At 48.5% G+C, this 25,213-nt stretch overlaps 1 protein-coding gene across 1 annotated transcript in view; it reads right to left on the reverse strand.

Moving 5' to 3' along the window:
- The window catches only part of SMYD2 (SET and MYND domain containing 2), a 78,946-nt gene extending 56,044 nt beyond the window's left edge, over window positions 1-22,902 (reverse strand). Inside the window, 2 exon segments of the mRNA XM_089684818.1 lie at window positions 22,550-22,643; window positions 22,646-22,902. Of these exon segments, the coding sequence (XP_089540944.1) occupies window positions 22,550-22,643; window positions 22,646-22,715 (164 nt within the window). The 5' untranslated portion in view covers window positions 22,716-22,902.
- Window positions 22,903-25,213: the final 2,311 nt, after the last annotated feature.

Consider the following 25,213-nt stretch of genomic DNA (forward strand, 5'->3'; position numbering starts at 1 on the left):
CACACCCCAAAGATATCTCTGTAGCTCCACTGGACTTTCACTCCAGCACCATGAGCACAGTAGGCTCCTTTCTTTTCAGCCCATTGCCAGTAAAAGTAGCCTGTCCCTACAAGGAGGACTAAACTCCTCAATGGAAAGTAATTTCCAGAATAGAGAATATAAAATTTTGGCGCAGAGGTTTCAGCCAAGATATATATGGGCAGCAAACTTTTATTGCTCGTCATTGTAGAACAGTTTCATCATAATGAAGAATTTATCACCATGTGACCATAAATTCTGCTGAGGTTTTAGGGTTAGTGTTAGGTGCTGCCTTGAGGTTAAAGTATATGTCATCCCGAACAAAGATCTCTGCTAACCAATTCAGCAGCAGAGCATACCCGCCAATTCCCAAGAACTAATAATCTAAGGAATACGGGTAGTCTGGATGGCTCCATAAATAGACCAGTGGACAATAATTAGCCTGGTGAGGATGGACGGACACATTTACATGAATTGGATTAGCACTTAGGAAGAGCTAATGTGCCATTGCAGATAATTGTTGTAGGGCTAACAGATCACTCATTGGGGTGGTTTATAAAAAGAAGCGAAGACATAAGGGCCACGACTCTGCAGTTAAGTGACAACAGGTGTCCGCCCTAAATAAGTCAACTGCTTTGGAGGGTGTGAACAGCTGAAAACAGCTTTTACTAGAGCAAAATAGTTGAATAAAAATTGTTATTTTGGGAACATATTGGTCATATCATACCAGTCTGTTGGACAATTGTTCACCCAACAGGAGCCTATGCAGCTTCTCTATATATCTGACTGGTCAGAGTGCTCAAGCTTTACTGTATCCTGGAGGTTTCTAAGAGTAACACTACAATTCTTGCAAAAAAAAAAAAAAAAGTTAAAAAAATTCCATTTACGTATATATTCCTAACTCAAAAAACAAACTACAAGTATTGCTCTTTTCTAAATCCCCAAATTCTGTCTTCTACTGTGAATAGACTGTTAGAAATATGGCTACATTCTTCATAGTCCCACTGTATGAAAGAACATAGCCACCCACCTCTCTTGCTCCCTACAGACATTGACTATGGACTATAGAACATGGCATTTGTAATGTGCATGTAAGCAGGTGCTTCCAAAATGTTCTAAGGCCCCATGAACACAGGACACTTCAGAACGATGGAAACTGCTGGAAAACATAGGTTAAAAAAACCCCAAAAACATCTGTTTAGCCGCGTTTACGTTTAGAAGCGTTTTTTAAAGAGAAGCACAGGAGAACCAGTGATGTGCCCAAGAGCAGCGGCTCTCGGCACTGTCTTCCACCTCCCTAGACATACTGATAGCAGCAGAAGTCATTGCCTCCTATGTCAATGGATGCAGACAAGGCAGCTTTGGAGCGAGCCTGCATGAGTGCCCCCAGCTTTAAACGCTGCTGGTTTTCCCACTCTTTCAGAGAGTTACCACCTCTTCTACAGGTCATACTATATAAATATGGGGTCATTAGTGCCTGGCACTGAGCTTTCAGACATACTGTCAAGATGTAGCCATTATTCTGCCAGTTTGACCCAGTTATGGGAGCCCAATCACGGGGGGCTTAGAGAGAGTGTTGTACAGGACTGTTGTGAAGATGTTTTGGAATACTGTTCATTTGTTACCATCAACTTCAGTAATAGAGTTTTCTTGTTAATCTAAAATGCCTGGTCTAAGGTCTTTTAAGAGGTGCATGTAAGGCATACCAAAGAACAGGTTTTACAACAGGGGACTGGAAAGGTTAGACAAGAAACAGTACAGAAGTCTAACATATTTAGGTCACTTGCTAAACAGCAAACCAGCCAGGAGATGGGTGACCTGGCAGAGTTGACAGACCCTCTGGTAGTGAAGGGGTATTATGCTTGGCCCCTTCATTAGTGCCCAGTTCCCCACGTAGGCTAAGTTCACACCATCGCAGCTTTGCAAGCTGTGATATTCAAGGTACAGCAGCCCATTCATTTGAAAAGAGGTCCCTGCAGATGTTTTAGAAATCGCAGCCTGCACTAGAATCGCATGTTCAGTGCTGTTCCCAGTGAGAAAGCGATTTCCAGTGCGTGCGGAGTGGCTGCGGCTCCAGGAACAGCAGTGGTACACTGCCCTGCAATGGCAATCACCTGCACAAATGTGAACCTAGCCCAAGTCTGGAGTGTTGACTTTCATGTGACCACAACTCATGTGGTCCTCCTCCTCCTATGGTTTAGGCATTAGTAAGTACTGTTCAGTGTCCCCACTAGGGTGCCATAAGCCCCATGCACACAGCTACAACCAACATGACTACTCGTTCCAAACAAATGGAAGTGAGGGGCAAAAAATGAGAGGTTCGGGAAATAATGGAGGGTGTTACAAGAAGGCACAAAAACATAAGAAAATTTCATGAACAATGAATTACAGGGCCACCAAGTAGTGGATCTGTATGGATTATTTTTTGCAAAATAAGGACCATTTAGTGTCAATGAATCCATTGTGCAAAATGTAACATGCTGCATTTACACACAGTGAAATGCACAGAATGATGCATGTTAGGGGGCAAAAAAAAAAAAAAGGGAGGATATATACATTTTTTATGTTATATACACAAACAATTGCCCACATTAACAACAAAAAGCACTAAAATGAAAACTCAAAAGATACCTGTGTGAGCTAAAGCCCAAGGTGCTACAATGAAATGTGTGAAACCTTGATACAAAATATGACACAAATATAAAAATGTAGAGCTTTGATACACAAAAGTAGAAGGCAATTTAGCTCCCCCTACCAGTGTTCCCTCTGAACGGATATGCTGGTTACATTTATCACGAATAGTATTCTGCAGCTCGGTGTGAGAACTCTACCTCCTCTGACATCACAAGGCTCCGTCCCAATGCATTTGGTCTTTCCACTTTTCAAAAAACGGAAACTCCACTCCTTTATATTTCTTTACAAGGTTTTGTTATTAACGTTTGCACATTACATTTAATATGCATCATTTATTGATTTAGCATGTGCATGTTATACCACTAGTCTACAATACAATGATACACTGTATTGCCAAAAGTATTGGGACATCCCTTCAAATCATTGGATTCAGGTGTTCCAATCACCCCCATGGCCACAGGTGTATAGAATCAAGCACCTAGGCATGCAGACTGCTTCTACAAACATTTGTGAAAGAATGGGTCGCTCTCAGGAGCTCAGTGACTCCAAGCGTGGTCCCATGATAGGTTGCCACCTGTGCAATAAGTCCATCCGTGACATTTCCTTGCTACTAAATATTCCACGGTCAACTGTTAGTGGTATAACAAAGTGGAAGCAACTGGGAACAACAGCAACTTAGCCACAACGTGGTAGGCTACATAAAATGACAGAGTGGGGTCAGCGCATGCTGAAGTGCACAGAAGTTGCCAACTGTCTGCAGTCAATAGCTAAAGACCTCCAAACTTCATGTGGCCTTCAGATTAGCACAACAATGTGTAGAGAGCTTCATGAAATGGGTTTCCATGGTTGAGCAGCTGCATCCAAGCCTTACATTACCAAGTGCAATGCAAAGAGTCAGATGCAGTGGCGTAAAGCACGCCACCACTGGACTCTAGAGCAGTGGAGACGTTTTCTCTGGAGTGACCAATCACGTTTCCCTGTCTGGCAATCCAATGGACATGTCTGGGTTTGGCAGTTGCTTGGAGAATGTTACTTTCCTGACTGCATTGTGCCAAGTGTAAAGATTGGTGGAGGGAGGTTATGGTGTGGGGTTGTTTTTTCAGGGGTTGGACTTGGCCCATTAGTTCCAGTGAAGGGAACTCTTAAGGCATCAGCATACCAAGACATTTTGGACCATTTCATGCTCCCAACTTTACGGGAAGAGTTTGGGGATGGCCCCTTTTTGCTCCAACATGACTGCACATCAGTGCACAAAGCAAGGTCCATAAAGACATGGATGAGTGAGTTTGGGGTGGAGGAACTTGACTGGCCTGAACAGAGTCCTGACCTCAACCTGATAGAACACCTTTGATAAGTACTGTTAACTGTACATACACAGCACAGATGGACAAAACGTTTGCTGTGCCTATTGTGTATTGACACCTGGCCCCGCAACCACTTTTTGCCCAATAATTCTCTGCCTGACTCCTTTGACCTTTTAATTATGACATGTTTAATGGGAGGTGGTCAACAAGGCTACGCAATGAGTGAATTTTCAGGCAGTTCGTACAGTGTATAGTCAAGTTAGATTTAGGGTGTGGTCAATGCAGCCCAATTATTGCAATATATTATAGATTGGACTGTAGTGCATTAACAGAAATGCCAGTATACTACCACCTAGCCTGCAGCATCCACAACCCTTAGCAACACTCATTAGGCTCATTGACCTTAACTTGCTCTTCTCCAGCATGTAAATCCAATATGGGGGAGGTGGGGTCTGTGTTGCGTAGAAATTTACAGCATGTCACAAACCTCACCCTTGTGTGCAAGAAAATTATATATATATATATATATATATATATATATATATATATATATATATATATATATATATATATATATATATTTAAAAAAAAAAAGTCTGACACCTGAAGGTCCCTCACCAATATCCTCTACCCGGTTTCTTCCAGTTGCAAGTCTTTGGCCATCTTAATTCACCAGTGAAGAATGACGTCACTCCCATGCATTCGCAAAAGTCATCCATCCCAGCACACTAGCACTGTGCATGTCTCTTCTGCAACAGAGAGCCCACCTGTTGCCACAAAATTGAGTTTAGATCGGCTTTAAGAGCGCAGAGAGATAAAGTATTTTAAATGCTTATTGCAATTTCCTCTCAATTTTTACCTCTCTTCCCCAGTAGCAACATTTTCACCGCAGGGGCGGACTGACCATTCAAAAACTCGGGCACTGCCCGAGGGCCCAGGGTCAGTAGGGGGCACCATGAAATGCCCCTGGTACCTTTTTATAAGCTTTTTTGGGTGTGCTTTGAGTGTGGGCAAGGGCACAGGGGCTCCATGATCCCCTATTGCCAGGGGGCCTCATGAGTTGTCAGTCCGCCCCTGATTTACCCCCTTCATTACTAGGCCATTTTCAGCGCTGTGATAGTTTGACAATTACCTGATCATATCACACTATACCCAACTCAAATTCGATCTTTGAGACAGATGGAGCTTTCTTTTCTGTGGTGTTTAACTAGTGAGTTTGATTTTCTACCACTTCTTTTGGCCTTCATTCCTTTTCTATAGTAAGGCTTCATGCACACTAGCATTTTTTTTTTTTTTACGCTGGATAAAAAAAAAAAAAAAAAAAAAAAAAAAAAAAAAAAGCTGGTAATAGCATTTTAGTAGCCTTTAGAAATGTTTGGGTATTAACATTTTTACAGTAGACATGGGGGGGGAGAAAAAAAAAAAAAACACACACAACACACCACAGCTGTTATGAGTGTTTAGCATTTTTTTTCTGCTGGAAAAAAAAAAAAGCTCTACAGAAGACAATTTTTTCTGCTCCTACATGCTGAAGCTCAAAAAATTCTAGCAGCCTAAAGATGTGTGCATGGACACATAAGATAACAAACATTTAGTTTCTAGGAGCAGAAAAATGCTAATAACAGCTTCTAGGACCTTAAAAAACGCTAGTGCGCATGGAGCCTAAAAGTTTCCCTTACTTGGTTATAAAATATCAAATAAAAATTGCAAGATAATATGAAAACCCCCAAAGTGGAACGCAGAAAACCCAAAAGGTGGTTTTATTTGTTGCAACAGATTGTTAGAAATGAAGAAATCGCTGCTGGATGGTGATCAGGAGGCCCTTTTTCCTCTCACACACCAATCAGTAATGAGTAATCAGTGCTTCCCAATCACACATGGCGGCACTCCGCAGCAGATTTTAGAGTTTTTTTGATGTCTACACATGGGAGGATTTTTCAGGTAAATAACATGCAAAAATTGCTAAAGCACATAAAATCCTTTACAGTAGGAAGATTTTGTATGCAATTAATGGTCTAGCAACAGGGTCATTAAGTATTGATCCCCCACCCCTCCCATCACCTAAGCTTTTTCCCTTTAAAAAGTGTGTTTTTTTTTTTTAACTGATAGGGTATACAGCCAAAATGTTTTCATTTTGGATGGGGTGGGGAAGAATAGGCAGTTTTTTTTTTTTTTTTTTTACATACTACAATATGCTTCAGTATAAAGTGTTATTTAGAATCATCAGAGCACCCTGCCTCAGTCCTCCGCTCAGGAGTCCTCATACGTTATACAAGGTCTGGCTCTTGAGAGAAGTGATGCAAATATCAAAAATGCCTTGATAAGTGGATGACAGTCTGGAGGAGTGGGTGTTCCTAAGCAGATGCATTTGCATACAGACCACCCACACATGATGCTAAACCTCCATGGCTGAAAGAACTGAAATCCAATAAATGAAAGGTGAACCAAGGAAAAAAATACTGAAGAAGGAAAGGGCTAGATGATGCTGGATTTCCTCCAGCCAGGAAGAAGGGCTAGGTTTGACTTGCTGTAACCTTTAACCACTTGCCCTCCTGAGGATTTACACCCCCCCCCTTCCTGACCAGGCCATTTTTTGCGTTACAATGCGGTTTAACTTTAACTGGCAATTGTGCGGTCACACAACGCTGCACCCAAATTAAATTTACATCCTTTTTTCCCCCTACCAACTGAAGTCTCTTTGGTGGTATGTGATCGCCTGTGCATTTTTTTATTTTTTGAATTGTAAAACAAAATTAAATACTGACAGTTTAAAAAAAAAAAAAAAAAAAAAACCCACACACAATATTGTTGACTTTTTGCTATTAAACATGTCCAGTAAAAAATATTTACAAAATCTAAATTTAGCCATAAAGTTAGGCCAAAATGTATTCTGCTACATGTCTTTGCTGAAAAGAAAAAAAAACAAATCCCAGTACGTGGAAATTAATTGGTTTACGTGACCGTTTTAGCGTTTACAAATGGCGGTATATATACACTGGAATTTTAAATTTTTTCGATTTTTACTAGTAATAGCAATAATCGGCGACTTCTAGCGCAACTGCAGTGGCCATTCTGATACTGGGGGGAACTGACTGTCACTGACATCACCAGTGACACCAATACAGTGATCAGTGCTAATAAAAAGCACTGACACTGTACTAATGACACTGGGCAGGAAGGGGTTAACATGAGGGGGCGATCAAAGGGGTTAACTGTGTGCTGGGAGTGTTTTACATAGGGGCCGTGTCAGTGTGCTTCACTGTAAGCACACTGCTTTGGATGACTGTGCTGTGCACAGCCATCCAAAAGAAGTGCCCAAGCTGACAGGGAGAACTGTTCGTAAACAAAACAGTTCTTTTCCCCATCGGAGATCCTCGTAAATCACGGGCGCCGGCGAGTAATCACCGACCAGGACCCGGTGATTTACAGCCGCGAATAACGGCGCGGGTAGGGCGCGCCCCCCCTACCCGGAAATGCTAAATCACACACAAGATTTTGCCCTGTAGGAGTAATTTTGCTATAGGGCGGAATTGGTTAACCATGTTTATGTTATTGACGTATTACTTGTTTTTAAATATCTCCAACACCTTCTCCTGAAGAAGTGGACTGTGTTCCAAAAAAGCGCGTTGAGATATGTACAAAATATTACTATTATATTATCACTGATAAGGTTTTCTGTCACCATGTGGGGATGAGACTATGTGACATTCTGATATGCAAAACGAAAATGATAGTAGTTTGGAGATAAATAGGAATCGCGATTGTATGAAAAATTTTAATACAGATTTTAATAATATTGTCATAAATCTATTGGACATTTATTTTAATTTATTTGGTGTAACTCGTGCCTCAAAAATCTAGATACAATAATTTAGAACATTGTGGCCTCTCCCTCTAACCATCTTCTTTTAAAAAGCAGCAGAATATTAGTCCATTCTCCAGCATTACACGTAGGCTTTGCACACATGGTACGCAAAAAGGACACACTTATCAAGTTTGTGTTTTCTATAGAAGAACATTTTAAAACTGTACTGAACATTAGTACCACGTACATAAGAGCTCTTGACTTTGAACAGTCACATAAAGCTGAATATGAATAGCAGTGCTTGGCTTTGCAGGACCCTTTTATTTTTACAGCTACTCGGTCTAGAGAACGTTTGACAGCTGCATCAGTTGTAGCCAAGAAGACACTGGATGCTACTCACAAAGCATTATGGTGGTAAAGAAGACTTTTTTTGTTTGTTTTAGCCTGCTCAGGCCAACAGTATCCATATACATGGGGAGTAGGGGTGTAATTAGTATTCTTTGGGGGGGCGCCACTGACCATTGTATTCTGCAGTTCTTTATAATTATATTTCTGCTTTCCATAAGTGGATTCACATCTCTTTTTGACTGGCGGCTACTCCATATTACCTGCTGTAGGCCCTCTTTTCATCCAGGCGGGATGATATGCCCCACATACCCTGCACAGGCCATCTGGGAGGTCATCAGTATCGTCAACTGGTAAACGCTGTTAAGCCTTTTATTTTTCCTGTCTTTTTCAATTTTATGTATGGTCATATATCCATAATATGTTCTTGGATCTATTCTTGCTTTATTGTAGGAGCCTGTGCTTTGTTTCCCTGAAGAAGCGGGCACTGTCCCATGAAACGCGTCAGATTTTTTAACTAAGCATCATTTCATATTTCAAGGCTGGAGCTCTTTACCAATATATCAACTGATACCTATGATGCTACTTAACATCTTAGGTGTCAGCAACAATATATCAACCAAGCATCAATTCATACTTCAAGGTTGTAGCCATCCATTAATATGTAAACTGATACTGACACCACTCCAACGTCTTAGGTATCGGCAACAATATGTATTGCAGTTAGGCTACCAATTGTAGTTCTGTTTATTTAAAACATTTGAATTTTTATGATCCTCCATTTGTGTTTAACTGTCGTGTTCCAAAAAGATGGTGGTTTTTTAACTGAATAAAAAGTTGTTAAATTCTTTTTTATCTTTTGTTTCCTATTTTTTGTGCAATTGATATTGTTTCATATGGTTTAGTACCTTTAAAACCCCATTAATTTTTTTTCTTGCTAGGGTTATATTTACTACATACGCATATATGTGGCCTCTCGGCAGGTGGGCCTTGAACACAGAGAGGCCACATATAGGTGTACCAGAACATTCACATAGCTGTGCCAAGAGCACATGCCCCGCACATTCCCAGCACAGTTACTGGCAGATAACAAAAAGCTTCTGATCCCTACTTGCGATCAGTTTTCCAATCATGTGACTGCTGTGACAGTCAATCACGGCGGTCACATGATTGGAAACCCTGCACCCGGGCATCAGAAACCCCTTTAAGGGCCCAGGGTAGCTGGCGTTAAGGGTTTAAACAAATAGGACAGTGTTTTACAAACCTCATTCTAAACTGAAAGCTTGCAGAAATTCTGAATGCTTTTTTTTAGTTTTAGAACTCAAAATTGTAGCCCGCCCCCCTTGTCTGATGCCACCTTCACTGACTGAGGCGCTTTATCTCAGACCAGAGGTGACTAGACAAGCTGATCACAGTTACATAGTTGGTAAGGTTGAATAAAGACCCCAGTCCATCCAGATGAACCCAAGGTGTGTATAGGTCACTACCACTGTATCCCTGTGAATTGCATTAATTAAGAAACACATCTAACAGTTTTTTGGATTTATCCACACTCCCTGCTGACACCAACTGTGAAAGGGAGTTCCACATCTTTACTGCTCTAACAGTAAAAACTCCTTACTCAGTTTAAGACTGAGCTACCTCTCCAACTTCATTGTGTGGCCACATTTTGGTTTTTTTTTTTTTTTTTTTTTTTTTTTTAGAGACTAGGTTAACCACTTGCCACCCAGCCACTGTATATATACGGCGGCAGGGTGGCACTCGCAGGCAAAACCACATTTTAAAACGTGTGTTTTGTAAACAAATAGGGGGCACGCACGAGGCGCGCCGCCGCCCTATTTGTCCCGCCGATCACCGCCGCAGATGTGGCAAACAGTGACAGACAGCACAGCTGCAGTAGCTGTGCTGTCTGTCACTTCCCTGTCAGCTTGAGGATGAGCTGATCAAGAAAGAACAGTTTCTCTTTCTCGATCAGCCTTGTCCCGTCCAGTACACACCCCCGCCCCATAGTAAAACACTCCCCTCACTCCTATAACCCTTCCCTGCAAAATAAAGTTAACCCCTTCCTCTCCATTGCCATTAGTACAGTGTCAGTGTTTTTTTTTTTTTTTTTGCACTGATCACTCTATTAGTGTTTTTGGGGATGTCAGTGACCCCAAGTCAGTACCCCCCAATGTCAGAATGTCCGCCGCAGTCCCGCCATAAGTCGCTGGTCACTGCCATAAGTCCCTGATCGCCGCCATAATAATTCGCTGATCGCCGCCATTATTAGTATAAAAAAAAACAAAACTAAAAATCCCAGTATCTTTCCCGCCATTTGTAAACGCTATAAATTTCACGTAAACCGATTAATTTACACATATTGGGTTTTTTTTTTAGTAAAGACGTTGCAGAATGCATTTTGGCAGAAATTTATGACTAAATTTGATTTTTGCATTTTTTTTTACTGGACATGTTTTATAGCAAAAAGTCCAAAATATTGTTTTTTTTGTCAGCCTTTTTTTTTTTTTTATAGTGCAAAAAATAAAAACCGCACAGGTGATCAAATACCACCGAAAGAAAGCTCAATTTGTGGGGAAAAAAAAAAAAAAGGATGTAAATTTAATTTATGTACCATATTGCATGACCGCGCAATTGTCCTTTAAACTAGCGCAGCGCTGTATAGCAGAAAAATGGCGTAAATTGCAGTATTTATACCATAGTTTGTAGACGCTATAACTGCCACACAAAGCAATCAATATACACTTATTGGGATTTTTTTTAACAAAAACATGTAGCAGAATACATTTTGGCCTAAATTTATAACCAACTTTGAGTTTACTATATATTTTTTAAAGCTGAAAGTAAAAAATATTGTTTTTCTTCAAAATTTTTGGCATTTTTTTGTTTATAGCGTGAAAAATAAAAAGCGCACAGGTGATCAAATTACACTGAAAGAAAGCTCTGTTTGTGTGAAAAAAAGGACATAAATTTCGTTTGGGTGCAGCATTGCATGACCGCGCAATTATCAGTTGAATTAGTGCAGCACCGAGTAGCAAAAAGAGGCCTGGTCATTAAGGGGGGTAAATTCTCTGGAGATCAAGTGGTTAAATAGCTTCCTCCCAATGCTAGAATCAACATTCAAAGGTTTGAATAGCATCATCATATCCCCTCCAAGGAGAATAGGTGTAATTTTTGTAGTTCCTCATAACTGAAGCAATCCAGCCCCTTACTAACTTTGCTGCCCTTCTGTGGACTCACTCCACTTCCAGCACATCCTTTCAGAGGACTGGTGACCAGAACTGGATGGCATACTCAAAATGTGGTCGAACCAGAGTTTTATAAAGTGGCAGGATTATAGTTTTATCTCTTGAATAAATACGCTTTTTGAAGCATTCTAATAGTCTGCTGGCCTTGCTTGCTGAAGCTCAGAATTTGCAGGTTATTGCTGAATCTGATCTACCAGAACTCCAGATCCTTTTCCACCCTCGACTTCCCCAGAGGTTCTCCCCCTAGTGTGTAACTTGTATTCATATTTTGACTAGAGCAACAGCTCCATACAAAGCATGATCTCTAAAGTTCTACGACCTCATGCAACCAATCAACTAAAATTCCACCACCAGCATAGGATAGCATGAAGAAGAGTTAGGCAAGCCATAGATGATGCAATTTTCTTTCTTGCAACAATGGGTTGCAGGAAAGAAAAGGTCTCAATTTCCCCATTAACACACTCAGTGTAGATGGAGGAATCCCTTCCACAGAGTCATTGTATTCTCCCAGAAGGGAGCCTCCCCTGCCAAGAGAACATGACAGGCTAGTTGTACTGAAGTTGAATCACCTTTAGTACAACCAGCCTGCCCATAGATGGATTGAACCTCGGCCAGTCCCTGCTGAACTGGCTGAGTTTTGATCCAGCTTTAGATCAGTGGTGGGTCAATTTCGCAGAGAGAGCAAAAAGGTCCATCTCTACAGGACACAGTCTTTCCCTGCAAGGATATGACCAACTTAGAAAGAAAATGTAAGAAATTAAACAAATTTTATTTGGATGCATCTGTAATGTATTTAGCCATTTAACTGAAAGTTCAATTTTAATGCACATTACAGTAATGTGTACTGCACTGTATGCTCTGGTGCTATGTCTTTCATTTGAAAGGTCGCCCAACAAACATACATTGAATAAACAAATGCACCTGCCTCTCAGTTAAAGTCTGGTAGGGCTGTGTAGATTCCAGGACTGTAAGACTCACTTTACACTCCTGCGACTTGGGAGACGACTTCTGAGACCCAAAGTCGCAGGACATGTAAAAAGTCACGTCTCTCTATGACAAGCTATTCCAATTGACACTACTGAAGTTGTTGCTACTTCAGAAAAGTCCCCTGCACTACTTTGATGCGACTTTGATATGGCTTCAGTGCCAGCGAGTGTAAGTCGGATCGCAAGTCGTACAGAAAATTACATGTCTTTGAAGTCGGCTAGCGTGAACCGAGCATAACTCGGCTACCAGACAAATATTTTTTAATTTGTATTTAGAAGATCGCCTGTTGTTCAATGTAATATGTCCAGCCTGGCAACCCAACGGTTTCTTCCTTTTATATGGTCGAATTTTTAAAAGAACCTGAGTGGTTACGATTTACCTTTCTGCAGGAGGCCTCTCGTTATCCCCAGGTACCCAACTCTAGTAATAACCCAGCACACAAGCTGATCCAAGAGTTACATGAATTCCTGCGGGATGACAGCTGAAGCATTAGCTAAGAAATGCCCAGCCTGATCTGACAGCTTTTCAGAATGCCAGCAGAAGTTGCAGACTGCCCAGGGTAAACCCGATATGTCTACGGAAGCTTCAGCAAGGAGCTGGGCTGTGGAAGGCAACTTGATCCTCTTCCCAGGCCTCACAAATAATGTTTGGTCTTGCAAATCTCAAGATGAGCTCACTACGGGAACATGAAGCTCCAGCATTAGAGGACCCTGTGGTCAGCTTGTCAGTTCTTCACTCAGCTTAGCATTTGCAGGGTGATTGCACTTTACATGCTGAATAAGAGCATATTACATTCTTAGACTGAACTGCTAAGAAGACTGTTAATTTGAATATAACTACAGAATATAATAGGGTTCTGACCCACGTGGCTAATGTTTAAAACCAATTCAAATGCAAGGGAGATTTTGACTGTCAAATGCACGATATACTCCAATCAAAGTACCCATGCAGTATTCTCTAAAGACATTGTTCAAACTATTATTCTTAAGTCTTGAACTGAGTAGAGAGGGAACCCCTGCCAGGTTTTTACTGCTGCCTTTGTCCCCTGCTAGGTAGTAAAAATTCCAAATAAACTCTCTGCACCACTTCTAGAACAAAAACAGGGATTTTTTTTGTTCACATACAATACATGTGCAAGCTGACCAGGTGCATCAAAGTAATTCCTCTCTGGACAGTCCCTACTCTGCTCTGCAAAAGCTCCAGTGGATGTAGGACTAATATAGGGTAATATCTGGTCCTGGCTTGCAATGAAATTGACAATAAACCCTGTGTTTTTTTTTTTTTTTAAGTGCCAGTTCCATCACCACACATTGGAGGTGGATGGGGAAATAACTGTGTTATTGTCTTCTCACGATGGGATACCTTCCCTGCCATCAGAACCAAATGATCAGTGTTGCTGGCTATAGCCATCGGAACTGATTGTTCAGGAAAAAAACATGACAGTTTATTTGTACAGAAATCAATAGATCGACTTCTGTATAACCAGGGTACCCATACATGGATCGAAATGTGGCCGGTCCCTGCTGAGTCAGCCAAATTTTGATCCATGTATGGCTGACTTAAGAGTCAAATGTTCATTTCTGGCTTAAATACCAAGAAGAACTTTTACTTACCTTATCCCTTGGCACTCACCTCTTCTCTGACAGTCCAAGGTTTGGACAAAGCTCTCAGCATCCTCACTTACACATTGGAGGAATACTGGTTGTATGTGATGACATCAATGCCGAAACTGCTGGAGTGCCAAAAAACAGGATTCGGGAGACCAGTCAGAAATATGAGCCTATAGGAGCGACGGATACAGTAACAAGTGCTTTTCACTGGTACCCTAGGCAATGAAGAACATTTAACCCTTTCACTGCAGAGGGAACCCCACTGCAGGGGTAGTTTTTTTTTCCAGTACTCCGGAGTTCAGCTTTAAGTGCATGCAGAACCTTTAGTGAAGAGACCAGGCAGCGTGGGGCACCGAAGCAGACTAAGAGTTGAATTTCTCCAGCACTGGAAGAGCTGACAGGCAGAGATTCATTCAGGGAATTCCGACACTGGATACCGCAAGAGATTCTGACATGCAAGGTATGAGTATAGCAAATGTTATATACACAACCAGGGGCTGTCCATCGTATCGCCAGCAACATGTTAGAACCTTTATCGATAGTTACTACATAATCCGGAAGAGAAAAGGAAACCAACACAGCATACAAGAATAACTTCACAGCTGGAGAATTTCCACAAAAGAAAAAATATCCCAGGCCAATTATTTAAACTTTGGTTGCTCATAGAAATTAGAAGCAACTGGCAACACTGCACCTGGTTTAGTATCACACACTGTGAAGAAGAACAACAAAAAGAAGCGCACCAACCTTGCGCATTACCTCAGTAACCAAAATTTATTAAGTAAAAGAATGGTACTCACAAACAGTGAATAAAAACAAGCATGTAAGTCCTCAAAGGGACTTTAGAGGCAAGATGCCAATGCGAATCCCATCATGGAGGAAGCCACTCAGTACAGCTGATGCGTTTCGAAGGACATGCCTTCTTCCTCAGATGTGAGCATGTTCAGCCAGGCTGAAAGTCACCATAGAGGGGAGGTACCTATATGCAGAGAGAGCAGCTGGGCCAAAGGAAAGAGGTAAGTGTAGAACCAGAAGGCGGCCAGAAAAAGGTACAACCTCAGAAGATATTGGGTACCAGAAACTTGGCCTCAGATGCAGGGGTGGACTGACAACTCATGGGGCCCCTGGGCAATAGGGGATCATGGGGCCCCTGTGTCTTTAACCACACAAAAAAAAAAAAAAAAAAAAAAAGGTACCAGGGGCATCTCATGGGGCCCCCTACTGACCCCGGGCAGTGCCCGAGTTCTCGAATGGTCAGTCCACCCCTGCTCAGATGTTAGCAAACAGTTGAATAGACATGCACATTCAGCTCTCACAAATGTCTTCTGGACCAGCATTTTTCCAGAGGAACACTCTGCTCCTCAAAGAGGAATGCAGACAGGTCAAGCACCAGATTATGTGGGAGGCAGGGTCCAGCAGGGTTATTCTAACTTGTATGACTGCCTTGTCCACCAAGAAAGCACTTTCAGGGATGTCAGGAACATCCAAACGAACATAAAATTGCCATTGCATCTGGCTGAATATAGCCAAAATAAGGAGACCATAATTCAAGTCTCTCATTAACTGTCACTTGACCCAACGATTGTTGGAGAACTCTCCCAACCACTCAAGACACCCAACTGACCGAATCTCCTTGGCAATAAGTGAGCAAAAGAGAGCCATATACCAGATATATTTCCCCCACAGAAAAGCCAGGGATGTCCACCTACTTTACACATTTCTTAGCAGAGCATGCATGTTAACAAGGCCTCATGCACAATGGGTATTTAGCACCAATGTGGCCGATCCAGGCATTTTGCTGGAGCAGAAGGAAAAGATGCACCCATCCAGCCCTACTGCCAGCAGCCTTCAAAACTCTATGAGAGGCTGAACGCTGCTGTAATTGGACAGTGCACTAGGTGGTACCACTGTTTAGGGCAGTATGCACCCAGGGACAAATACCTAGAAAGAAAGGCCTCCGAGTTCCAGGCATTTGTCCCTGGGTCCATACTGTTCTAAATGTTAATAGCACTCCAAGCAGCAGCTTTCAGACCCTTGGCATTTTATTTGCTGTTGAACGATGCGCCTGTACCTTCTGCCTGTGGCAGAACCTCATGCACTGGGTCTACACACCTAGCCTGCATGAGGCCCAAAGAATTCTTCAATCAGAAAGATGGAGGTCAGATGTTGTCTATAATGGCAACTGCCATCTCCCAAGTCCTTTGCCCAACCACACATAAGTAACAGGTTCATGCCAACCCTCTATCACTGCTGGTTCTTATCTTTCACTTGGTCTACTGCCATTCCCTGCACCTGCCAGAGCTCCTACACTGGAAGAACCACTGGACTAACAAAACCCATGGGATAGGCTTAGGTCAAGTATCTGGCTTCCCAGGCACCCATCCTGCATACTGGGAGGAGGGGGCGAGGCGTGTTCCTCTATACCTGGAGGTACTGGTTTTTGTTTTGCAGCTGATCGGTGAATAGAGAAGCAGATCGAAGAAAAGTACCAGCAATGGTGAGAGCCCTCTTTACAATAAAACAATGGCCAGAGCAGATCAGATGTACAACACAGACATAGTAGCCATTGGACAGAGAGATGCTGTGAATATTCCATGGTGCTACACCATGAAGTGCATTAGTCCCATACACTGTACAAGTCCTAAATGTTTGAAGAGACCCTGCCACCACTTCTGATATCTCTATGTGTTCAATGCTTTGGAAACGGCAAGGACCATCCTCACCATTATCCCCTCCAGTGAATCAAACTTTCCTCATTTTGCATTGGCACAGATGATACCACTAGAATCCTCCAATCTGACTCTTCTAGGTGTGTGGGATGTCTCATGTCACCAACACGTCCCTACAGTCCCAATCACAGCCTCATAATCTATCAAGCCTTGTGTGAGAGCTGCAGAAAAAGAAAAAAAAAACAAAAAAAAAAAAACAAAAACACTAGTGACACAGCGGCTGGGATTAGAGGAGCAACAGTAGGAGGCCTCGTGTGAGAGATCCAGGAACACATCCAAAGGCTTCAAACTGGGAAGAAGTTGGTGACACTTGATACTCTGCAATAAAGGAAGTCAGAAGCGGTGGCCATGTCTGTTTATACAGTGAGGGATAGGGACTCCACTGAACAGGGTACATGAGACTGCTGTGGATGGGATCTCCTGTACAACTGGGCAGCCAGAAGGCTGGCCATAGCTGGGCCATTTGCTTCATTTCCTTGGCTGTCCCTATGTTCCAGTCTTATGGCTGCCCAGGTATGTCAATGGAAGGCAAGGGGGGTCTTCAAGAGGGATGTGGTCTTCGATATAGCAGATGGAGCGTGTTTTTTTTTTTTTGGGGGGGGGGGGGGGCGTATGGGCTGGGCAATTCAGCTATGGTAGTTAAAATGGGGGAGGTCAGCTATGGCAGTGTAAGGGGGAGGAGGAATCCTCACCTATGGCAGTGGAAGAGCAAAAGGGGGGGCATCAACTACTGCAGTGGAAGAGGCTACGGCAGTGGAAACGAGGGGGGGGGGTGCATCAGCTTCGGCAGTGGAGGGGAGGGGGGGGCGGCATCAGTCGTGGAAGCAAGGGGGGGGGGCCATCAGCCGTGGAAGCAAGGGGGGGGGGCCATCAGCCGTGGAAGCAAGGGGGGGGGGCCCATCAGCCGTGGAAGCAAGGGGGGGGGGGCGGCATCAGCCGTGGAAGCAAGGGGGGGGGGGCGGCATCAGCCGTGGAAGCAAGAAGCAAGGGGGGGGGCATCAGCCGTGGAAGCAAGGGGGGGGGGCATCAGCCGTGGAAGCAAGGGGGGGGGGGGGCATCAGCCGTGGAAGCAAGGGGGGGGGGCATCAGCCGTGGAAGCAAGGGGGGGGGGCATCAGCCGTGGAAGCAAGGGGGGGGGGGGGCATCAGCCGTGGAAGCAAGGGGGGGGGGGGGCATCAGCCGTGGAAGCAAGGGGGGGGGGCATCAGCCGTGGAAGCAAGGGGGGGGGGCATCAGCCGTGGAAGCAAGGGGGGGGGCATCAGCCGTGGAAGCAAGGGGGGGGGGCATCAGCCGTGGAAGCAAGGGGGGGGGCATCAGCCGTGGAAGCAAGGGGGGGGGGGCATCAGCCGTGGAAGCAAGGGGGGGGGGCATCAGCCGTGGAAGCAAGGGGGGGGGGGCATCAGCCGTGGAAGCAAGGGGGGGGGCATCAGCCGTGGAAGCAAGGGGGGGGGGCATCAGCCGTGGAAGCAAGGGGGGGGGCATCAGCCGTGGAAGCAAGGGGGGGGGGCATCAGCCGTGGAAGCAAGGGAAGGGGGGGCATCAGCCGTGGAAGTAAGGGAAGGGGGGGCATCAGCCGTGGAAGTAAGGGAAGGGGGGGCATCAGCCCGTGGAAGTAAGGGAAGGGGGGGCATCAGCCGTGGAAGTAAGGGAAGGGGGGGCATCAGCCGTGGAAGTAAGGGAAGGGGGGGCATCAGCCGTGGAAGCAAGGGGGGGGCGGGCATCAGCCGTGGAAGCAAGGGGGGGGCGGGCATCAGCCGTGGAAGCAAGGGGGGGGCGGGCATCAGCCGTGGAAGCAAGGGGGGGCGGGCATCAGCCGTGGAAGCAAGGGGGGGGGCATCAGCCGTGGAAGCAAGGGGGGGGGCATCAGCCGTGGAAGCAAGGGGGGGGGCATCAGCCGTGGAAGCAAGGGGGGGGCATCAGCCGTGGAAGCAAGGGGGGGGCATCAGCCGTGGGAAGCAAGGGGGGGGGCATCAGCCGTGGAAGCAAGGGGGGGGGCATCAGCCGTGGAAAGCAAGGGGGGGGGCATCAGCCGTGGAAGCAAGGGGGGGGGCATCAGCCGTGGAAGCAAGGGGGGGGGCATCAGCCGTGGAAGCAAGGGGGGGGGCATCAGCCGTGGAAGCAAGGGGGGGGGCATCAGCCGTGGAAGCAAGGGGGGGGGGCATCAGCCGTGGAAGCAAGGGGGGGGCATCAGCCGTGGAAGCAAGGGGGGGGGGCATCAGCCGTGGAAGCAAGGGGGGGGGCATCAGCCGTGGAAGCAAGGGGGGGGGCATCAGCCGTGGAAGCAAGGGGGGGGGCATCAGCCGTGGAAGCAAGGGGGGGGGCATCAGCCGTGGAAGCAAGGGGGGGGCATCAGCCGTGGAAGCAAGGGGGGGGGGGGGAAGGCATCAGCTGCAGCCGTGGAAGCAAAGGGAGGGGAGGAGGCATCAGCTGCAGCCGTGGAAGCAAGGGGAGGGGAGGAGGCATCAGCTGCAGCCGTGGAAGCAAGGGGAGGAGGCATCAGCTGCAGCCGTGGAAGCAAGGGGAGGAGGCATCAGCTGCAGCCGTGGAAGCAAGGGGAGGGGAGGAGGCATCAGCTGCAGCCGTGGAAGCAAGGGGAGGGGAGGAGGCATCAGCTGCAGCCGTGGAAGCAAGGGGAGGGGAGGAGGCATCAGCTGCAGCCGTGGAAGCAAGGGGAGGGGAGGAGGCATCAGCTGCAGCCGTGGAAGCAAGGGGAGGGGAGGAGGCATCAGCTGCAGCCGTGGAAGCAAGGGGAGGGGAGGAGGCATCAGCTGCAGCCGTGGAAGCAAGGGGAGGGGAGGAGGCATCAGCTGCAGCCGTGGAAGCAAGGGGAGGGGAGGAGGCATCAGCTGCAGCCGTGGAAGCAAGGGGAGGGGAGGAGGCATCAGCTGCAGCCGTGGAAGCAAGGGGAGGGGAGGAGGCATCAGCTGCAGCCGTGGAAGCAAGGGGAGGGGAGGAGGCATCAGCTGCAGCCGTGGAAGCAAGGGGAGGGGGGCATCAGCTGCAGCAGTGGAAGCAAGGGGAGGGGGGCATCAGCTGCAGCAGTGGAAGCAAGGGGAGGGGGGCATCAGCTGCAGCAGTGGAAGCAAGGGGGGGGGGGGGCAGCAGCTGCAGCAGTGGAAGCAAGGGAGGGGGGCAGCAGCTGCAGCAGTGGAAGCAAGGGGAGGGGGGCAGCAGCTGCAGCAGTGGAAGCAAGGGGAGGGGGGCAGCAGCTGCAGCAGTGGAAGCAAGGGGAGGGGAGGAAGGCATCAGCTGCAGCAGTGGAAGCAAGGGGAGGGGAGGAAGGCATCAGCTGCAGCAGTGGAAGCAAGGGGAGGGGAGGAAGGCATCAGCTGCAGCAGTGGAAGCAAGGGGAGGGGAGGAAGGCATCAGCTGCAGCAGTGGAAGCAAGGGGAGGGGAGGAAGGCATCAGCTGCAGCAGTGGAAGCAAGGGGAGGGGAGGAAGGCATCAGCTGCAGCAGTGGAAGCAAGGGGAGGGGAGGAAGGCATCAGCTGCAGCAGTGGAAGCAAGGGAGGGGAGGAAGGCATCAGCTGCAGCAGTGGAAGCAAGGGGAGGGGAGGAAGGCATCAGCTGCAGCAGTGGAAGCAAGGGGAGGGGAGGAAGGCATCAGCTGCAGCAGTGGAAGCAAGGGGAGGGGAGGAAGGCATCAGCTGCAGCAGTGGAAGCAAGGGGAGGAAGGCATCAGCTGCAGCAGTGGAAGCAAGGGGAGGGGAGGAAGGCATCAGCTGCAGCAGTGGAAGCAAGGGGAGGAAGGCATCAGCTGCAGCAGTGGAAGCAAGGGGGGGGGGGAGGCAGCAGTGGAAGCAAGGGGGGGGGGGAGGCAGCAGAGGTGGAAGCAAGGGGGGGGGGGGAGGCATCAGCTGCAGCCATGGAAGCAAGGGGGGGGGGGGGAGGCATCAGCTGCAGCCGTGGAAGCAAGGGGGGGGGGAAGGCATCAGCTGCAGCCGTGGAAGCAAGGGGGGGGGAAGGCATCAGCTGCAGCCGTGGAAGCAAGGGGGGGGGGGGAAGGCATCAGCTGCAGCCGTGGAAGCAAGGGGAGGGGGGGAGGCATCAGCTGCAGCAGTGGAAGCAGGGGGAGGGGGGCTGCAGCAGTGGAAGCAAGGGGAGGGGGGCAGCAGCGGAAGCAGTGGAAGCAAGGGGAGGGGGAAGGCATCAGCTGCAGCCGTGGAAGCAAGGGGGGGGGGGGGGAAGGCATCAGCTGCAGCCGTGGAAGCAAGGGGGGGGGGGAGGCATCAGCTGCAGCCGTGGAAGCAAGGGGGGGGGAGGCATCAGCTGCAGCCGTGGAAGCAAGGGGAGGGGGGAGGCATCAGCTGCAGCCGTGGAAGCAAGGGGGGGGGGAAGGCATCAGCTGCAGCCGTGGAAGCAAGGGGAGGGGGGAGGCATCAGCTGCAGCCGTGGAAGCAAAGGGAGGGGAGGAGGCATCAGCTGCAGCCGTGGAAGCAAAGGGAGGGGAGGAGGCATCAGCTGCAGCCGTGGAAGCAAAGGGAGGGGAGGAGGCATCAGCTGCAGCCGTGGAAGCAAAGGGAGGGGAGGAGGCATCAGCTGCAGCCGTGGAAGCAAGGGGGGGGGGGGGGAGGCATCAGCTGCAGCCGTGGAAGCAAGGGGGGGGAGGCATCAGCTGCAGCCGTGGAAGCAAGGGGAGGGGGGAGGCATCAGCTGCAGCCGTGGAAGCAAGGGGAGGGGGGAGGCATCAGCTGCAGCCGTGGAAGCAAGGGGAGGGGGGAGGCATCAGCTGCAGCCGTGGAAGCAAGGGGGGGGGAAGGCATCAGCTGCAGCCGTGGAAGCAAAGGGAGGGGAGGAGGCATCAGCTGCAGCCGTGGAAGCAAAGGGAGGGGAGGAGGCATCAGCTGCAGCCGTGGAAGCAAAGGGAGGGGAGGAGGCATCAGCTGCAGCAGTGGAAGCAAGGGGGGGGGGAGGCATCAGCTGCAGCAGTGGAAGCAAGGGGGGGGGAGGCATCAGCTGCAGCAGTGGAAGCAAGGGGGGGGAGGCATCAGCTGCAGCAGTGGAAGCAAGGGGGGGGGGGGAGGCATCAGCTGCAGCCGTGGAAGCAAAGGGAGGGGAGGAGGCATCAGCTGCAGCAGTGGAAGCAAGGGGGGGGGGGGGGGGGAGGCATCAGCTGCAGCAGTGGAAGCAAGGGGGGGGGAGGCATCAGCTGCAGCAGTGGAAGCAAGGGGGGGGAGGCATCAGCTGCAGCAGTGGAAGCAAGGGGGGGGGGGGGGGGAGGCATCAGCTGCAGCAGTGGAAGCAAGGGGGGGGGGGGGGGAGGCATCAGCTGCAGCAGTGGAAGCAAGGGGGGAGGCATCAGCTGCAGCAGTGGAAGCAAGGGGGGGGGGCATCAGCTGCAGCAGTGGAAGCAAGGGGGGGGGGGGAGGCATCAGCTGCAGCAGTGGAAGCAAGGGGGGGGGGGGGGGAGGCATCAGCTGCAGCAGTGGAAGCAAGGGGGGGGGGGGGGAGGCATCAGCTGCAGCAGTGGAAGCAAGGGGGGGGGGGGGAGGCATCAGCTGCAGCAGTGGAAGGGAAGCAGGGGGGGGGCATCAGCTTCAGCAGTGGAAGCAAAAGGGGGGGGGGCTACAGCTAGAGGACAGTGAGGGGCCCCGACCCTGCCTGGGAGGACAGTGGGGGGGGGGCAGTCCCTCAAGGTAGACGTCTCTGAGCCCCCCCAGTATACATTGTATCTTCCCCCCCCCCTGGTTTGGTATACAATGTCTTCCCCCCCCCGGTCTGGTATACGTCTTCCATCCCCCCCCCCCCCGATCTGGTATACAATGTCTCTCTCCCCCAGTGGCGGCGGCCGTATAGTACAGAATAGCGGCGCACTCCTGCAGGCCGGGCTGTGCTCTCTCCGGCGGCGGGGCCGGGCGGGCGGGGTACCTGCAGAAGCAGTGCTCACAGTGGTTTCCTCGCTCCTGGGCGGTCAGCACACAGGTGTAGGCCGGACAGGTGAACAGGAGCTCCCCCAGACCGAGTGCCGCAGGGCCCGCATGCCTCGGCCTTTCCCCGTGCTGTCGAATCGCTCGATTCCTTCAGAAGGTCCCATGGTGCTGGAGAGGGGAGCCCGCTGTGCCGGGGTGTGCAGAGAGATCGGTGTGCAGCTATTAATGTCTGCCCGGGACGGACAGACAGACAGAGGGAGACAGCTGGAGGAGCGGGGCGCCGGGCGGTCCTAGAGCCGCACTGTCACCTGCTGAGCAATCTGTGTGTGTGTCAGGGAGGAGGAGTCAGCGAGGTGAGTGCAGGATGAGTCAGGGAGGACAGTAGAGTAGGAGGAGTCAGCGAAGATAGTGAAGGAGTCAGGTAGGTGTAGTCATACAGGGCAGTGTAGCAGTCAGGTAGGTAGGCGTAGTAGTCAGCTTGGTGTAGTAGTCAGGCAGGACAGTGTAGTAGTCAGCTTGGTGTAGTAGTCAGGCAGGACAGTGTAAGTAGTCAGGTAGGTAGGTGTTGTAGTCAGGCAGGGCAGTGTAGTAGTCAGCTTGGTGTAGTAGTCAGCTTGGTGTAGTCAGGCAGGTCAGTGTAGTAGTCAGGCAGGGCAGTGTAGTAGTCAGGTAGGTTAGTGTAGTAGTCAGGTGTAGTAGTCAGGCAGGATAGTGTAGTGGTCAGCATGGTGCAGTAGTCAGGCAGGGCAGTGTAGTAGTCAGCTTGGTGCAGTAGTCAGGCAGGGCAGTGTAGTAGTCAGGTAGGTAGGTGTAGTAGTCAGGCAGGTCAGTGTAGTAGTCGGACAGAGCAGTGTAGTAGTCGGACAGAGCAGTGTAGTAGTTGGGCAGTGTAGTAGTCAGGTAGGTAGGTGTAGTAGTCAGGCAGGTCGGTGTAGTAGTCGGGCAGAGCAGTGTAGTAGTCAGGCAGGGCAGTGTAGTAGTCAGGCAGGGCAGTGTAGTAAGGTAGGTAGGTGTAGTAGTCAGGCAGGGCAGTGTAGTAGTCAGGTAGGTAAGTGTAGTAAGGCAGAGCAGTGTAGTAGTCAGCTTGGTGTAGTAGTCAGGCAGGTCTGTGTAGTAGTCAGCAGAGCAGTATAGTAGTCAGGTAGGTCAGTGTAGTAGTCAGCTTGGTGTAGTAGTCAGCTTGGTGTATCAGGCAGGGCAGTTAGTAGGTTGGTGTAGTAGTCAGCTTGGTGTATCAGGCAGGGCAGTGTAGTAGGTAGGTGTAGTAGTCAGCTTGGTGTAGTAGTCAGGTAGGTCGGTGTAGTGGTCAGTTTGGTGTATCAGGCAGGGCAGTGTAGTAGGTAGGTGTAGTAGTCAGGTAGGTCGGTGTAGTAGTCAGCTTGGTGTATCAGGCAGGGCAGTGTAGTAGGTCGGTGTAGTAGTCAGGTAGGTCGGTGTAGTAGTCAGCTTGGTGTATCAGGCAGGGCAGTGTAGTAGGTAGGTGTAGTAGTCAGGTAGGTCGGTGTAGTAGTCAGCTTGGTGTATCAGGCAGGGCAGTGTAGTAGGTCGGTGTAGTAGTCAGCTTGGTGTATCAGGCAGGGCAGTGTAGTAGGTAGGTGCAGTAGTCAGCTTGGTGTAGTAGTCAGGTAGGTTGGTGTAGTGGTCAGTTTGGTGTATCAGGCAGGGCAGTGTAGTAGGTAGGTGTAGTAGTCAGGTAGGTCGGTGTAGTAGTCAGCTTGGTGTATCAGGCAGGGCAGTGTAGTAGGTAGGTGTAGTAGTCAGGTAGGTCGGTGTAGTAGTCAGCTTGGTGTATCAGGCAGGGCAGTGTAGTAGGTAGGTGTAGTAGTCAGCTAGTGTAGGAATGGCGTAGATCAGTACATTTTGACCAGGCTTTTCTCTGATACAATAGAAGCCAGTGTCATGCAGTGATTAGGACACCACAATGTGCAGGTAGGTTCTCCTGTCTTTTTCCAGTCTCTCAGGGAAGCTCCTCTACAGGTGTTGACTCCTCTCCAAGTCATGGCTTAGACACGCCCCCATGATACAGATGTCTGTCACTAGGTGGAGCCCCAGATATTGTAGGATGCAGGGGACACAAGCTCTGTCACCTCCATAGTATACATCCCCGGATTTGGGGCCCCCCAGGGTATAGAGGTGTGTAAATTGAAGGTATGTTCCTGCACTGCACACTGCCCTGTATGATCGGTGTATGAAGTTCGTCCTGGATGGTGCAGGGACAGTTGCTATATATAAACATTAGGAATGTAAAGAGGTCTCGTATCTCATGAGTTGGAGATGAGAAGGAATGGGATTTCTCTTGCAGCATGCCCTTAAATGGCTCGTGATGCCATCATGTTCCCTGTCTGGATAGGATCACCCGGAATGGACCACACGCCTCACATCTGGGGGCAGTGAGAGACAACACTGACAGCATGCTGGAAGGCACAGGAGATCAATTTAGGATTTCTCACAGTGTGCATTAGAAGCTACAGCAAGTCATATGAAACCCACCTCCTTTCCTGGCTGGAGAACATCCATCATCATCTAGCCCAGTCATTTCATCCATGGTTCCTTTAGAGCACGGGTGTCAAACTGGGGACCCTCCAGCTGTTGCCAAACTACATGTCCCATGAGGCATTGCAAGATTGACAGTTACAAGCAATGACTCCCAAAGGCAGAGGCA

This window comes from Staurois parvus, unplaced genomic scaffold (assembly GCF_062004578.1).
Source record: "Staurois parvus isolate SC_StPar_1 unplaced genomic scaffold, SC_StPar_1.0 ptg000357l, whole genome shotgun sequence".
Lineage (NCBI taxonomy): Eukaryota > Metazoa > Chordata > Amphibia > Anura > Ranidae > Staurois > Staurois parvus.